General features: G+C 32.2%; 2 protein-coding genes and 1 pseudogene across 2 annotated transcripts; 1 reads left to right on the top strand and 2 right to left on the bottom strand.

The window, feature by feature from the left end:
* Positions 1–1,191: 1,191 nt before the first annotated feature.
* Positions 1,192–3,171, bottom strand: LOC133290981 (cellulose synthase A catalytic subunit 2 [UDP-forming]-like; annotated as a pseudogene).
* A 743-nt stretch (positions 3,172–3,914) lies between these two features.
* LOC133290980 (egg cell-secreted protein 1.1) lies at positions 3,915–4,328 on the top strand. Its single transcript, XM_061489140.1, has one exon. The coding sequence runs from the start codon at positions 3,915–3,917 to the stop codon at positions 4,326–4,328; it is 414 nt and encodes a 137-aa protein (XP_061345124.1).
* A 2,613-nt stretch (positions 4,329–6,941) lies between these two features.
* Positions 6,942–8,293, bottom strand: LOC133291042 (early nodulin-like protein 14). Its single transcript, XM_061489222.1, has 4 exons — positions 8,101–8,293; positions 7,887–8,002; positions 7,326–7,748; positions 6,942–7,011 (listed from the first exon to the last, which is right to left on the bottom strand). The coding sequence occupies exons 1-4, from the start codon at positions 8,228–8,230 to the stop codon at positions 6,949–6,951; spliced, it is 732 nt and encodes a 243-aa protein (XP_061345206.1). The 5' UTR covers positions 8,231–8,293; the 3' UTR covers positions 6,942–6,948.
* Positions 8,294–15,063: the final 6,770 nt, after the last annotated feature.

Below are 15,063 nucleotides of genomic sequence, written 5' to 3'. Positions count from 1 at the left end.
TTATCTAAGAAACGAAACTTGGGAGAAAGAGGATGGTTTATGACCTGATGTTAAATTAGTTACAATATTGTTTTGTCACAAGACTCACAATTGTTTCCAAAATTGACTTCAAGGTGGTGAATTCAGATACAGCCACACGTGAATACCAGTGTTGATTGGCCTTATGCGCAAATCGCAATGACCTTATATCAGATTCTGCTTTTACGAGACAGTGATGTAGGTTTGCTATAGACTACCTTTTCACGAGATTAACACTCCTCCAAATCATTTTCCGAAAGTTAAAAATAAAGTGCAGACATTTATTTATCTGATGGTGATAATTTCCAAGAATTACGTTTACACACAAATTTGGTTATAGGCGGTCATTAAAGCATCCAGCATGCACTTTATTTTGTTGAAGGCACTCAATAGACACCAATAGCATGGCCACACACAGAAGCGGTAAATATCTTAATTATTTGCATATGGGATAGTGACAGATCCCAGAAAAGTATGGTGATAGAAAATTTCTTCTTCTTGCCCTTTAAACTAATGGGAGAATTAGAATAAGCCTTATGGGCAGTATAATAGTACTAGCATAAAAATGACTTCAAATTATTTATGCAACAGAGAGAGGAAAAAACCACTATAGATCCTATTTCTTCTGTTGGATTTCAAATACACGGAAATACTTTTGATTACAAATATGAGATACCTCATTCAGAAGAAAATCATGAATTACAACCACCTTATCTCCTCTTCCATTACAAACTGATCACGGATTCAATCTTTTAAACACACAGAATGCACGAGTATAACAAATATTATTCTCTCTTTTTTTGGGTGGAATAACAAAGAATATGGAAATGAATTATCTCGTATTAAATTTTCACATGACTTAATCATGTGAAAATTTTGTGTCTATCTATTTTTACATTAATAATAATTAAATCCCACTTATTTAATGTATGTGAAGATAGAAGACACAAATTTTACATAACTAAGTCATGTGAAATTTTAACACGAGAGAATCCACACTTATCCCTTTGTATCTCTACATACACCCGCTACAATTGCCCTTTTAAGAGCAATGGCTGTCAGTATCACCAACAGACTGTACTGCCATGCAGGGATGTCTTTGACCAAAATTTTACGCATCTTGCGGACATTTTCTGTAAAAAATTATATCAAAACATCTAAGACTTCCATTTCCTAGTCGCAATTCAACCCACAAAGTTCCAATACAATGTCATTTTTTGACAAAAAAAGGGTTGATCCGAACCCATAGAAGTGAGAAGATTGAAGACAGAAGAATAGCCCAGACCAAAATGATGGTAGGAACACCTTCCTGTTTTCCCATAACTCCCTTCAGGAAAGGGTAAAGATGGACAATGACCCAGAGAGCAAAAAATAGCTTCCCAAACAGAGGACCCCATGAATCATAACCATTGTTTATTGCATCTGAAACACCTACAATAACTCCTATTATGTTCAAGATAAGCATGGTCAGAGGAGGGATCAACAATGATGTCCACTTGAAGATGTAGAGTTCAGCAAATTCTCCATCATCTGCAGCTTTGGATGTGACAGTGGAGTTTGTGTTAACTCCAGCCAGAACCTTAAGCAAACCCTGAAAGAGAGCAAACAGATATGAGGAGGCACCACCAATGACCCAGAACTGCTCATTCCTCCACCAGTCATGTATGCCAACACCTCCCCACTGCATTTCCAGGATGCTAGTTGCAGCTATAGAGATGAAGAGTGCCATGAAAATGATACTAGCATAGTTGCTAATCTGGTAACAAGAAAATGAGGCATTAGCCTAAAGCTCTACACAATGCATCATAACATTCTATGTTTATGCATTCCTTTGACATAACACAATCTGTGAGTATAAAATATGGAATCATAGTCGAAAAAGTGTCTCTTATGAAGGGATTGAACCAAGTTTGAGATGAATGTGAAGCAAGTGATTTATCTTACTGTTCAAGGAGGATTTAGGAGCAAGGGTCCCAATGGATGATAAAAGAGTAAATAATAACAAAAGAATAAAGGGTAAAATGTGTGTCATTTTAAAAGATGTAAAGTTGTGTCATTTTAAGAGAGAGAAAGAGATAGATAAAGAAGGAGAGAGAGTTGACCAAAAAAAATAAAGATGTGAGTCCCACCTCTTTGTGAGAGTGAAATGATATAAGTTGTGTCATTTAAAAGAATAAACATTTTTTTCGAAGAATAAAACATTAACATGAGGATTACTTCCAAGTTTCCTAACGACAGTACTCCACTCTAGCAAATGGCGCAGATTTTGTGAAGGGGCTAAAAAAATAAAATTAATTAGTCCAAAAAAAAACGACAAATATTTTTTTAGATGTTTTTAATTTCAGGGGCGTCAATTAACTAATAATAATAAAAAAATACAAATAACATCTCAAACAATTTTAAGCATCTCGAATTTTAAGGGACGATCATCCTCCTAACTCTTTTGATTTGATCACTGACTCTTGCAAGTAAACTAAAGTCAGATTATAAAAACATAAATGCAAACTGAATGTTACATTTATTAGTCCACAAAGTGGAATTCTTAGACAAGAGCCGCTTATTGGCACTAAGTACTAAGCTGGATAAATAAGCAACAGCTTACGCACAACTGCACGAGGTAATACTAGACAACTAGAGAGACAGAAAAATATAAATAACGTGTAAAATTATTTATTTTCATCGCAAGTTATGATTATTGTGTTAATTTTATATTCCTAAATACTAACGAATAAGCAATAACCACCCATAAGTAAGTTTTTTTTTTTTTTTTTAAAGCTATTCGAATCACAGGCTTAATATACAAATATATTAGTTATATTGCATGTGAATAATTAAAAAAAAACTGTTAACATGATTTATTAGTAAAATAATGAAGCACTATATATATATATATATATATAGATATAAATTTAATTATAGATTCAACATTACTCTAATGTGATTGCTTAATAAATAATGATAGATACAAATATCCTATATTGTGACATTTATACACACGATTCAACTAATTATTCCATTCGATGGCATCAAATTAATTGTAGCTGAAGTCTCGCACATCTATGTATAGTTAAATCATTCCATTTGAGCAGTCAATATAGATTATTATCACGTTCGTTATCTAAGTTCCATTACCTGTTGAGAAATGAGAATCATGATTAGCCGTAATTTTATAATGTATATATATAAGAGTTGGATATGAAAAGTTCTTAGCAATATTAAAGGATTAAGGATATTCTAAGTACCAAAAATTCTTACTGCTAACTTACTACCCATCACAACACCATTGGATGAAAAAGAGAGAATGTTAAAAAAAAATTGAAGAGAGAGAAAATGTTAATCTAATAGTGATTAGGTAATAAATTGATAGTGAAAAGTTTTGGTAGTGAGAATATCTCTCTTCATATTAAAGTAGCTTATAACTTATTTCCTTTGTAATATGTACACGTATTACGCTGTGTGTATATATATATATATATATGATCATGGAATGCTAGCTGAATCACTACTGTTCGAGCCCATTGATAAAAAAAATCAAGATCTTTCCTTGTTCTAGCTAGTTCCAGCCCATTATTTATTTTGGTTATGAGCATTTTTTTTTTGGTGAAAAAGGTTATGAGCATTTTAAAAGCAAACAAGGGCACTTATGCTGTAATATCCCACACATATACAGAAATTAAAAAAAAAAAAAAAAACCTCTTACGATCATTTATTGTGAAGCTAATTTTGTAAATGCTAAATTACATTAAAAAAAAAAAAAAAAACGGTTGAATAGATACTGAGCCGTTTTGAGTCTTTTGAGTGTCTTGACTTTTGCTTGCACCTTCATATAGCTCTATATAAGGCCAACCTGCTTACCCTAAACTCAAAAGAAAATCAGTACTGCATATCTCCCAAAAATGGGTACCACTGAAAAGCTCTTGGGTGTGGCTATTGTTTTTGCTCTGACCACAACTTGCACGTGCATAAGGTCACAGTACTCAAGCCTGGGTGCACGGTTGAAGGTAGATGATGATGTTCATGTTGGTGAGTCTCCAAACTGCTGGGAGTCGTTGTTTCAGTTGCAAGCATGCACTGGCGAGGTCGTAATGTTCTTCCTAAATGGGGAGACATATTTGGGCCCAAGCTGCTGCCAAGCCATTAGGGTTGTGGGCCATGACTGTTGGCCTGATATGCTTGCCTCTCTTGGCTTCACCACACAAGAGGGTGATATTCTGCAAGGTTATTGTGACACTAAAGAACAACATTCCCCTCCATCTCCACCTTCACCAACTGCTGTTGCTGTTGATAATGCTACCAAAGTGCTTCCTTGATGAATTAAGTTACTACTGTGCTTTTGGTTAATAAATATATATATATATATGAAATTTTTTGGGAATTTATGTTTTGTTTGGCCACATTTTGATCTGGAAAATCTGTGTACTTCTTCTGTTTCCCACTTCCTTCATTGTATGGAAATATAATACGGTCCTTGAGAAGATCGGTGTTTGGGCTGAAATTTGGGCCTTAGATATTTGTCATTCCAAGTCAGTGTTTGGATAACTGGACATATTGCCTCGGCTTGATTTAATTTTATTTTTCAGAGAATAGTTTTGTTAGTGTCGCAGAATTTTAAATTAAATTTTTTTATTCTCAGACACTATCGGTTCATTCTAACAGAATAGTAAAAATACAATTTGCAACCATTTTTGGTACCAAAAAAAATTCTTATTATAAGTCACTTAAAAACATGTCATAAAATAAAAGTGGGTACAGTTGTCTAAGTCCATACCCCACAACCACAAGAGCATAGATTCAAACTATGTTGGCCGATTTGAAGATCTTGTTAGTTGAAAAAAAAAAAACAAACAAACAAACAAACATGTTATAAAATGATTAAAGTATTTGTCAGTTTTAAATGACATAATTTTTATTGTTAGAGGTAGGGGTGTTAACGGACGGAGCCGAGCAGAGCTTTGATTTTAAGAGGCTAAGTCTGTGTTTAAATGTGTCAGTCTGATCAAGTCTGTTACCTGTTGGCATGTGGCCTGACTTATTTACAAAATGACTTATTTACAAAAAATAAAAGCCTTGTTTAGCCTGTTAGCCTGTTTAAAAAAAATAAAAAATAAGACAACACAAATTTATCCAAACATAATATACAATCAACAACACTAATAATGGAGAAAGAGAGGGCTATTACAAATAGTATAAAAAATATAAAATAAAAATAAAAAATAATATACTCGGCCAGTCTGAGAGGCTTTAAGAGCGAGCTTTTGAATTGGAATCCAAGCCTGGTGCCAACAACCAATTTTACACGCTCAGGCCTATACGAGCCGAGCCAAACGCCGCTGAAAGGGCCCTGATTTGTTTAGCACCCCTAGTTAGAGGGTGTTTGGTTACGTCCCAATTTCTGGCGAAATTGAGTTCTTATTTATTTTTATTTTTTTTACCAACCAATTCTGCCCTCCTCCCCTGGTAGAATTGATTTTATTTTTTATTTATTTTTTATTTTATTTTTTTTACATTCTCCTTCACATTACATGCATGATTTTTTTTTTTTTTTTTTTTTTGATAACATTACATGCATGATTTACTTAAAGCATTTACATACTCTAACTGTTTTGAGGGGAAAAAAAGACAGGTTCTGTCAGAATTCAGTTCTACTGGACCCGCTAGACCTCAAATGGGTCAAAGAGCCCAATACAACCGCATCTCGGTAGAGCTACTGCTCCAAACAAAGAATAGTCCCGTCATTTTTATACATCAAAGATGCTATAATTTTTACCACTTAACTCCCTAATCTTTATTATTATGTATTTATAGTAACATGTATCTAGTGCATTATAAGAATATTTTTGATTTCACATAAAATATAAAAAATAAATTAAATATTTAAGAGAAAAAAATTAAAATTACAAAAGAGAAATGCATAAGTAAGTTAAATTTAAAAATTAAATATTAAAAAAATATTTAAAATTATAACGATGACAAGCATAATTAATTTTTAAAAATTAAAAATTGAAGGAAATTTTTTTAATGGTCACATGTTAAAAAATTAGAAATAACACACACAAAAAAATAATCTTATTTTACTATTCAAATAGCATGAGTACTGTGGACAGAGAACAAATCAAAGGACATCATTGTCAAACAGTTAAAGTAAGAAATATTGGTTTGATAATAAAGAATTATTTTAACGCAAAATTTTGTAATATAAAACTGATTCTTATTTTATTAATAAATAATAAGTGGGGTTTCCTTCAAATTTAATGGATTATGTAATTTATTTAACAAAATAAAAAAATTTGGTTATATAATTTATTTTACTATTTTACCATCAAAATAGTAAAAAATACAAAAAATTAATCGATAAAAAAAAAAAAGTTCTTTTACAAATTTACCCTAGAGAGTTTTAAAGACTAGTTGCACAAAGGGACCAAGCAAGCTGTCCTCAAAAATCAAAGTGGCTTTATAGATTAGAATTGAGACCAGCTACTTTTATTTGTCAGTGAGTCAGCAATTCTTCATAAACTAACCTGACCTCAAAGCTCCCCCACCATATGGGCCTATGGCTGTGAATTGTATTGTTGCATGCACTGGTCATCTTGGGGCAACTGACCCCATAATGTACCATTTTTATGAATGAAAAGCGGCAAAACAAAGAGTGGGGAAGAAAAAAAGAAAAAGTAAAAGAAAAGTAAAAGCAGCAGCAGCAAGCAATTGATGGCTTTCCAAATCCAAAGAACAAAAAGTGCTAAAGATTCTAAAGCAGAATGTAAGAGCATCTTAATACATGGTATAATCATCACTCTTAAAGCTACTTTAGACCCAATCCACACTCCATGGTGCTACCTCATTGGGTTACCCACTTACCCTCCCTCTCTCACTCTCTCTTTCTTTTTTTACATTAAAATTGCCCAACAACTCTTTAAGTCTTTCCCTTCCTCCTTACAGCAGCAGTAAAGCCATTGTGTGCACAGCCATATGAAATACAAATGATCCAATCATCACCTGCAGTCACCCCCCAAATAGCATTCAACTACCAATCAGTAATTCATCAATCCCACTACTTAATAATGCCTTGCATAAAAAACATAAAACACATTTATTACTTATGTGCTTGCTTACTAATAAATGACAATTTAGGTGCTTAGCACAAAAAACACACGCACACACTTAGGTGAACTAACATTAATTAAAAGATAATATAAGGTCTATAATTTCTAGTTTATGCTATCTCAGGAATAGTACACAACATCATACCAAATGCAGAAATGCTATACATTAATGAGTGCATACTTTTGTAGAGAGAGAGGTATGCGCACCTGTTGTTGATGACCAGAGGTTGGGATGGGGCGTATGGTAGCAGAGTCAACCTCACCAGTAGGCAGAGGAACTGCAGGGTTGCTGTTAATGAAGGGCATGCTACCACCTTTGCCTGGTACTAATGGAACTGTTACCGGTGAACTTGCTGCTTGTGCTTGTGCTGGTGCTGGTGCTGGACCAGGTGAAGCTGCTATGTGAGGATGGAAAGGCCATGGGAATGAAGGGGAAGATGGAACCTCTCCACCAGATGAAGGAGCTGGAGTTGTCATTGGAGAATGTTCTGGAGCCATTGCTGGAGCTTCTGGTGCTATTGCTGCTGCTGCTGAAGTCACCTCTATGGCTAGCTTTTGAGAATCCTGGCATGCTTTGAGCGACCCATTGTGGAAGGTAAAGTAGAAGAAACCAGGGCGAGATGGATGCCACTGAGAACATTCAACACAAAATTTAGTTAAGAAAATTACAAAAGTTTAACTCTTTTCACCTGTTTCTGCTGAACCCAGATGAAGAAAGAACTTTGAAGCCATTTTCAAAGGACCAAGATGAAATTTGAAGGACTTTACAGTGTAGGAGGTGGTGTTGAGGTTGGTGAGAAGAGTGGCCTGAGTTAAATTGCAGAGATTGAATGCTTTCTGGTCCTTGAATATGTAGAGACTGAAGTGTTGCTTGTGCTTGAAAACTGAGACAGAGGAAGCAGAGTAATGTTAGCTGCTAATGTTAAACATTGCTTAAGAAGATTGCAAATGATTTTTATGCTCCTTTGGTGTTAGTACTTACTGATGGAATCACCAATGTAAACAGTGGGGTTCTTCCACTCTGAAGATCCATCGACTAGAATTGTGGTGGAATGTGAAAGCTTGAACAGTGAAGAAGACAGAAGAAAGAAAAAGAAAACGGGAAAGGACATTGTGATTTTTGAAGGAAAATTGCAGAGAGAAGGCTTAAATTAGGAGAGGGCTTTGTAGCTTTTGTGTTGTATTTATCTGTGTGTGCGCCCCAGCTCTGTCTCTCTGGGTAATTATGGAATGGAATAGCAAAAGAAAAAGGGTTTGGGAAACTGTGTTTTGTGTGGGGGAAGGAGACTGTTAAATTGTCAGGAGTGTTTGGCTTTTGATGAGGAAGAGTTTGAATGGGTGCCAGACATGGTGTTACTGTTGGGGATGGTGTGCTGATATTATTATTTTACACAGCAAAAGGTTGTATGATTTTGTTTCAGAAAAAAAATCTGTCCTCAAAATTATAAAACAAGTTGAAGAAATAAAATATGAAGGAACACACAACAATCACAAGCAAAATTTGGGGCTCTGATATGTGATGATGGAGATTATAATTCTAAAATGATTAGTGCAGTGATTACCAGACTGCAGTCAATAATATATTATTTTCATTCCTCAATTCAAAAACCTTTTCTCCTTGGGTTCAAATGCCTTTCTCCTTTACCCCATTTATTTTAAGGGAAAAATGTCTATTATTTAAAATTACACAACTTACATCCTTTCACTCTCACAAAGAGGTGGGATCCACACCTTTATTTTTTTTGTCAACTCTCTCTCCTCCTTAATCTATCTCTTTCTCTCTCTTAAAATGACACAACTTTACATCCTTTAAAATTATACACATTTTTCCCTTATTTTAAATTAAAGTTTTTACCTCCTGCTTTGTACATGCAACATAGCTCCTTTTTTTTTTTTTTTTTTCTGTTTGAGATTCTGAATATTGAAAAAATAAAAATAGATCTTGACTAGTCCAAATTCAATAGAATTGAGTAGATCCACTTAGCAGAAGTTGGGTATGGAAATTTTTCTAAAAATTCTAAGAAAGTGGTGTGGGACAATATTTTTTTTCAACTTTTGGTACGAAAAAATTGAAAATATTTTTAAAAATATTTTTTTTTTCATTATTTCTGTTTTAACTACAGAATCTTAAACGAAAATATCATTTGATATATGGTATTTTTATTTTTCTATAGCATTAATTAACACAATATTTTCAGAAAAATTTTAGACCTACCGAATATTTTTTTATAATTTATTCGGGAAAAATAATTTTTTACTATATTCTCGAAAATAATTTTTTACCGATAAAAAGAATATTTCTTTTACCAAACGTTTCTTAAAAGACACAAAACTTTCCTAAAACTTGTATGCTAACAAGTGTATTTTAATATGACTCCTAAAGGAAAGAAGAAAAAAATCATGAAGAGAAAAATAAAAGAGCTTACCTGGTATTTTTATTTTGGGAAATATTATATTTACAAATTTTTTATTTATAAACTACACTATATTTGATCGATAATACTCTACTCAAGAGTATATTACCGGTCAGAAATAATATAGTTTGTAAGTTTGTAAAAAAAATTTGTCAATATTATCTTACTCTTTTATTTTATATAAATGACGTCCTTTTTTCGGTCAGATATAAATTAATTCTTGGATTACAATAATGCAATTTTTAATTTTTAATTTTATTTCTTTGCGGGGGTTCATATTTAAATTGTTGACAACACTTTTTTGACATGATGTACCGATAATTCAAAAATCTTGACTTATCGTGTTCAATATTTCTTCACATTTTGACACTCTCCGACATTTTAACACATGTTGCAGAGACTCAGAAAAGGATTTAAAATTTGCGTTGCATTTTTAGTTCAAACTATTAGATTAGTTGGATTACGATTACTATTTTATCGAGTTTAATATCTTATGTTTCTTTGCAAAATTAACGAATATTATAAGTTTGTCTTTATTTTTTGTTAAATTATTAAATATTAAATATAATATTTTATAATTTATATTATATAAATTAAAAATATTATTTAATATCAAAATATGTCCACGTGTTAAAGTTTAGTATTTTTAAAAAATAACGTTTCGAAATATTATATCATACTATATCTCGTATACCTTATTGATATCAATGCAACATCGTTTTTCCGTACTACATAAAATTTATATGAAGGTATCACCCGCTGATACGATCGATGTATGGTCAGCTCATATAATTCTCTTCAATCCAGAATACTTTTTTTATCGATACATGTGATTTCATTTCAATTAAAAAGCTAACGGCAAAAGGAAGACCCACATACGACAATTAGTTGGAGAATGAAACGACAAATACAATATTGAATCGATATGCAGGTCATGTAAAGTAACATGCTTTACATTCTTTATCTTCCATCAGTCTTAAACACTTCATTATTGACTTTCTTTTTCTTTTCCAGGGAGAAAACTTAAAACATGACTTCCTTTTTTTTTTTTTTTCCTTTAAACTTTTGTTTGCATAAGATTTATCATGATTTGAATTCGTTTTTGTTTAGATAATCGATCCTCAGCCCATGAGATTTAATAGAGTTGCAACACTACTTAAACTGCAACTATTAACGAAGTTTGAAAGAATTAGAAAATTAGACTATTCCTAAGTATTTCCTTGCTTCAGTTTCTTACAAATTTTAAGATAATAATTTTGCTATAATTTCAAATGTGGCGCAACTTGATTTTTCTTCAAATCTAACAACCCCTCTAAATTGAATAATAAAACTCAACTCCATGGTTCGAAGTGTGAGTATTAAACTTTTATTTTAGTTAAAAATGGATTAAGAGTATATCATATAAGCAAAATGACTCGTAAACATAATATTTTAAGGTTTTGAATTGAGATGTATTCAAACTCACTTATTGTGATAGGGTTGTCGCTTTTCCAATTTGATGGTAGTTATCCCTTACCATGGGCTCTTCCTCTAACTCAATAATAATATTAGAGTCAATGGTTATTTAATCTGTTAACTGAATATTTGGATATGATAATTAGTGTTTAGGTTTGATGGGTTATCCAAACTCATATGATTACTCGAAGAAGGTTTTTGTTGAGGGAAAGAATATAAGTAATTAAGGCCCACATTACTTAAAAATAGTTCGGTGAGAACTCAATAATTAATACCTAAAAATTTTGGGTTAATATATAATATCTGAACCCACTTATATTTATGAGTTTGTCATTTGATCGATTTGATGGTAGTTATGGACTCCCATTGATCGAGAGGTGGACCGACGTTGTTACTTGTGTCTGCACATGCAGACACAAAAATTTGAGAATTTTTTTTTTTTAAGGGATGAGTGATTTAGGTCAAGTAAAAAAAAAATTTAGAAAGATTGAAATGAAAAAATTAAACATAGGCCGAACCCAACTCAACCAACTCATATAATTAAAAGCTTAAACCTTATCTCATTGCTTTGTCTCTTCTTCTTCTTTTGAAACATAAATCTTATTAGCTCCAAACCTTAATAGACATCAATGATTCTTGAAATTCAATCTTCATCAAGTGGAGGAGAATTAAGCAGGATTTTTCACATTTTTTTGTGAAGCAAAAGTGGCAAACTTTGGATCTAATAGACATTGACAGAGGTAGATTTTTGATCAGTTAACCCCTACAATTAATACATTTAAAATTTTTTTTTAAAAAAATCTTCGGAAGTGCTGTCCCCGAACCCTCACCTTTAAGTATGCACACGTAAAAAAAATTCTAAATCCCCACTGATTGATCCAACAGTGAACTCCAAAGTCCTAAACATAAATGTAAGATTAATTTTTAGCCTCCAGAGACATAATATTAGTATTTAACCTTTACACTTGGTGATTAATTTTATTGCTGTAGAATGGTACAATCCTATGGAAGGAGGGGCAGACAGATATAAAGCTCGATGTCTTCCCCTTAGACAGCAGCTCTGCTCTCATTTATTAGACTCAACATGTGGTCCGACTAATGGATAACGAAACCACAAGATCGAAAACGACAAAGAGAACGCATCATATTTTTTTTGTCTTTTGTCTCTCACTTCTCAAGAGCTCTCAATTTATATAAACATTAATATTTAATATTCAGTTTTCTAGAAGGAAAGGGGAATATGGAAATTCAAAAAATAAAAATACATAATAGGAAAACAATAAATTACCCGTAACAAAAAAAACACTAATAGGAGTGTTTGGCACTGCAGAAATTTTGTATGTCTTAGAATCATGATTTTCAGAAATATGATAAGAAAATAAATTTTTTGAGAATGTTATCAAAAAACTGTTTGGTAAGTCAAAATATTACAACAAAAATATTATTAAAAAATTATGTGAATTTTTTTTGAAAAAATCCAGAATATCACCCTCCTCATGGTATTTTCTTGTATAGCATTTTGGTTCAAAAAGCTTCAAAAAAGAGTTTTCCAGAGAATTTGATTGTTTTTGAAAAATATTAACAATCCTTATACCAAACGTGGATAACTAAAATTATCAATGTCAATCTCTTGAGAATTCAAAAAAAAATAAAAAATTGTACCAAACGCCCTCCAAGGGAGGTTTGGTAGTACAAGGGAAAAAATTTAGACTTATGGGAAAATTACATTGACAATCTTATATTCTCACGTTTGGTATAAGGAAGAGAAATTTTTTTCCTACGAATCTGTTATGAACAAAATAAATAAAAATGGGAATTTAGTTTTGTTGAGGAAGTCTGACCTCTTGCACAGAGTATTTTTTTCCAAATAATTTTTCTGATGATCTTTATTCAAATACTTTAAGATTTAAATAGATAATACAAGACAACCTTAAAAATAACTACCCACTAACACAAGATATGCTCAACTAATAACTATGACCTATCCTTTAGGAAAGTTGAAATTCAAATAACTACCCACTACTTAAACAACCCAAAAATTCAGAAAATAATAAACATAAAAATCATAACATTCTCTCCCCCTATAAATAACACATGTCCTCAAGAATAAATTCAACGTCAAGTAATTGAATCATATTCAATATTCGTCTTTCCATCACTTTCGTCCATCATCACTTTGATCGTAAATAACTTCTTGCAACGATGACCACGAGCAAAAACCTTGTTGCAACGAAAACAAAGCCCCTTTCGTCTTCTATTAGAAATTTCCTCAAAAGTCAATCATCGAATTGGATTAGTGTCATTTTTTTTCTTGCCATGATTGGTTAGGGCTATGGAACCTGCTAGTTTAGCATTAAAATTGTTCGCTGAATGATCTCCTCTTTGTCTTGTTAGCGTAGCCACCAAGACGTTCAACCGATTGGAAAATGGGTTGAACATCTCCTTGAATTGCTCCGAAGACTGGACCATGTCTTCCAATTTCTAAACGTGTTTGTTTATACCTGAACTTTGTACCAATTGTTACGAATAATAAAAATGAGAATTTATCTTTATTGAAGAAGCTTGACCTCTTGCAGTACTTTTTTTTCAAAGAATTCTTCTGATGATTTTTATTCAAATACTTCAAGGTTTAAATAGATAATACAAGACAACCTTAAAAATAACTATCCATTAACACTAGATAGGCTCCACTAATTACTATGACCTATCCTTTAGGAAAGTTGAAATTCAAATAACTATCCACTATTTAAACAACTCAACAATTTAGAAAATAATAAAATAAAAAACCGTAACAGAATCTTACTTTCTCGGGATTTTGGTTTACACACGATATTTCCAATCCAAATTACCATCGATAAGGTAGTATTTTAGAAATCTCACACTGTGGGAAAATGGACACATATCTCTCGGACAAAAATACCTTTGTTAAATCCTTTCTCTCTATGACTGTTCTTTGGCGCGGTGAGTATAGGAAAATAGAGAATGGATATTCTCACTATCAAAAATTCACTACCTATCTAATCATCATTAGATTAACATTTTCTCTTTCTTCAATTTTTTTTTAACATTCTCTCTTTGATCCAATGGTGATGTAATGAATAATAAGTTAGTAGTAAAAAATTTTGGTAATTAAAATATCCTCACTCAGAAAAATAATAGCAGAAACAACAAAATACCAAATGTGGAAGTTGCACTTGCCATTCTATTCTATCCACCAAGATCCAAGCCCAAGGTAATAATATCATAAATACATACATACATATAACAAAGAGGGATCGATAACAAAACAAAAGATCCTTCAAAAATTCCGACTCCGATCTATGAACATTGCAGGGAAGCAGCAGGAGCAAATACACATCTGTTTTTCTAAAATTGAAAAATCATCGTAGTTCTGGGTTTTTGGTAGTAGGTGAGGTGGTGCAAAAACGATGGCTTTCATCTGTTTACTCTCTCTCTTGTCTTTTGTTTTCTTTCTCTAATTCTTTGCTAATTCTTATTCTATGCTCCGTGGCACAAAACGCTGCTTTTGGTTAAGACCAAAACTTTGCAATTTCTAGGTAATGTTTTATCTTTCTTTCTTTCTGGGTCTTGGATTGCGTGAATTTTAGAATTCTCAAATCTTGTTTCCGTTTTGGTTTTCAATTCGAGGTTGGGTTTGAGAAAGCAGAGTTTTTGGGATTTGGATCTTGAGATTGGGAATTGTTGGCGATGAAATTAGGAATTGTTTGGGTGTGTTTTCCAGCAAATTTGTCCTCAATTTTTTGGAAATTCCGTTAATTTTGTAAAATAACTCACATTTTCAACAATATTTTACAATCAACCAAACATAACATCAAAAAAATTAACTCAATATTTTTAAAAATATTTTGAATCTTTTTAAAAATATTTTAAATATTTTGACTTACCAAACAATTTTTTAATAACATTCCAAAAAATTTATTTTCTCACCATATTCACGAAAATGGTAATTCCATGATTAAAAAAATATTTCTCCCCTAACAAACACTACCTAGTTGATGTTGTCATAGAAGACCCGGATTGTAAGTCTGAATTACCAACGCCTCCCCACACATCAG

This window comes from Gastrolobium bilobum, unplaced genomic scaffold (genome assembly GCF_033153095.1).
Source record: "Gastrolobium bilobum isolate Gb01-03AN ecotype WA unplaced genomic scaffold, APGP_CSIRO_Gbil_v1 utg8260, whole genome shotgun sequence".
In the NCBI taxonomy this organism is placed as follows: domain Eukaryota; kingdom Viridiplantae; phylum Streptophyta; class Magnoliopsida; order Fabales; family Fabaceae; genus Gastrolobium; species Gastrolobium bilobum.
The sequence above is the reverse complement of the archived record's forward strand: the minus strand, read 5'-3'. Positions and strand labels throughout refer to the sequence as shown.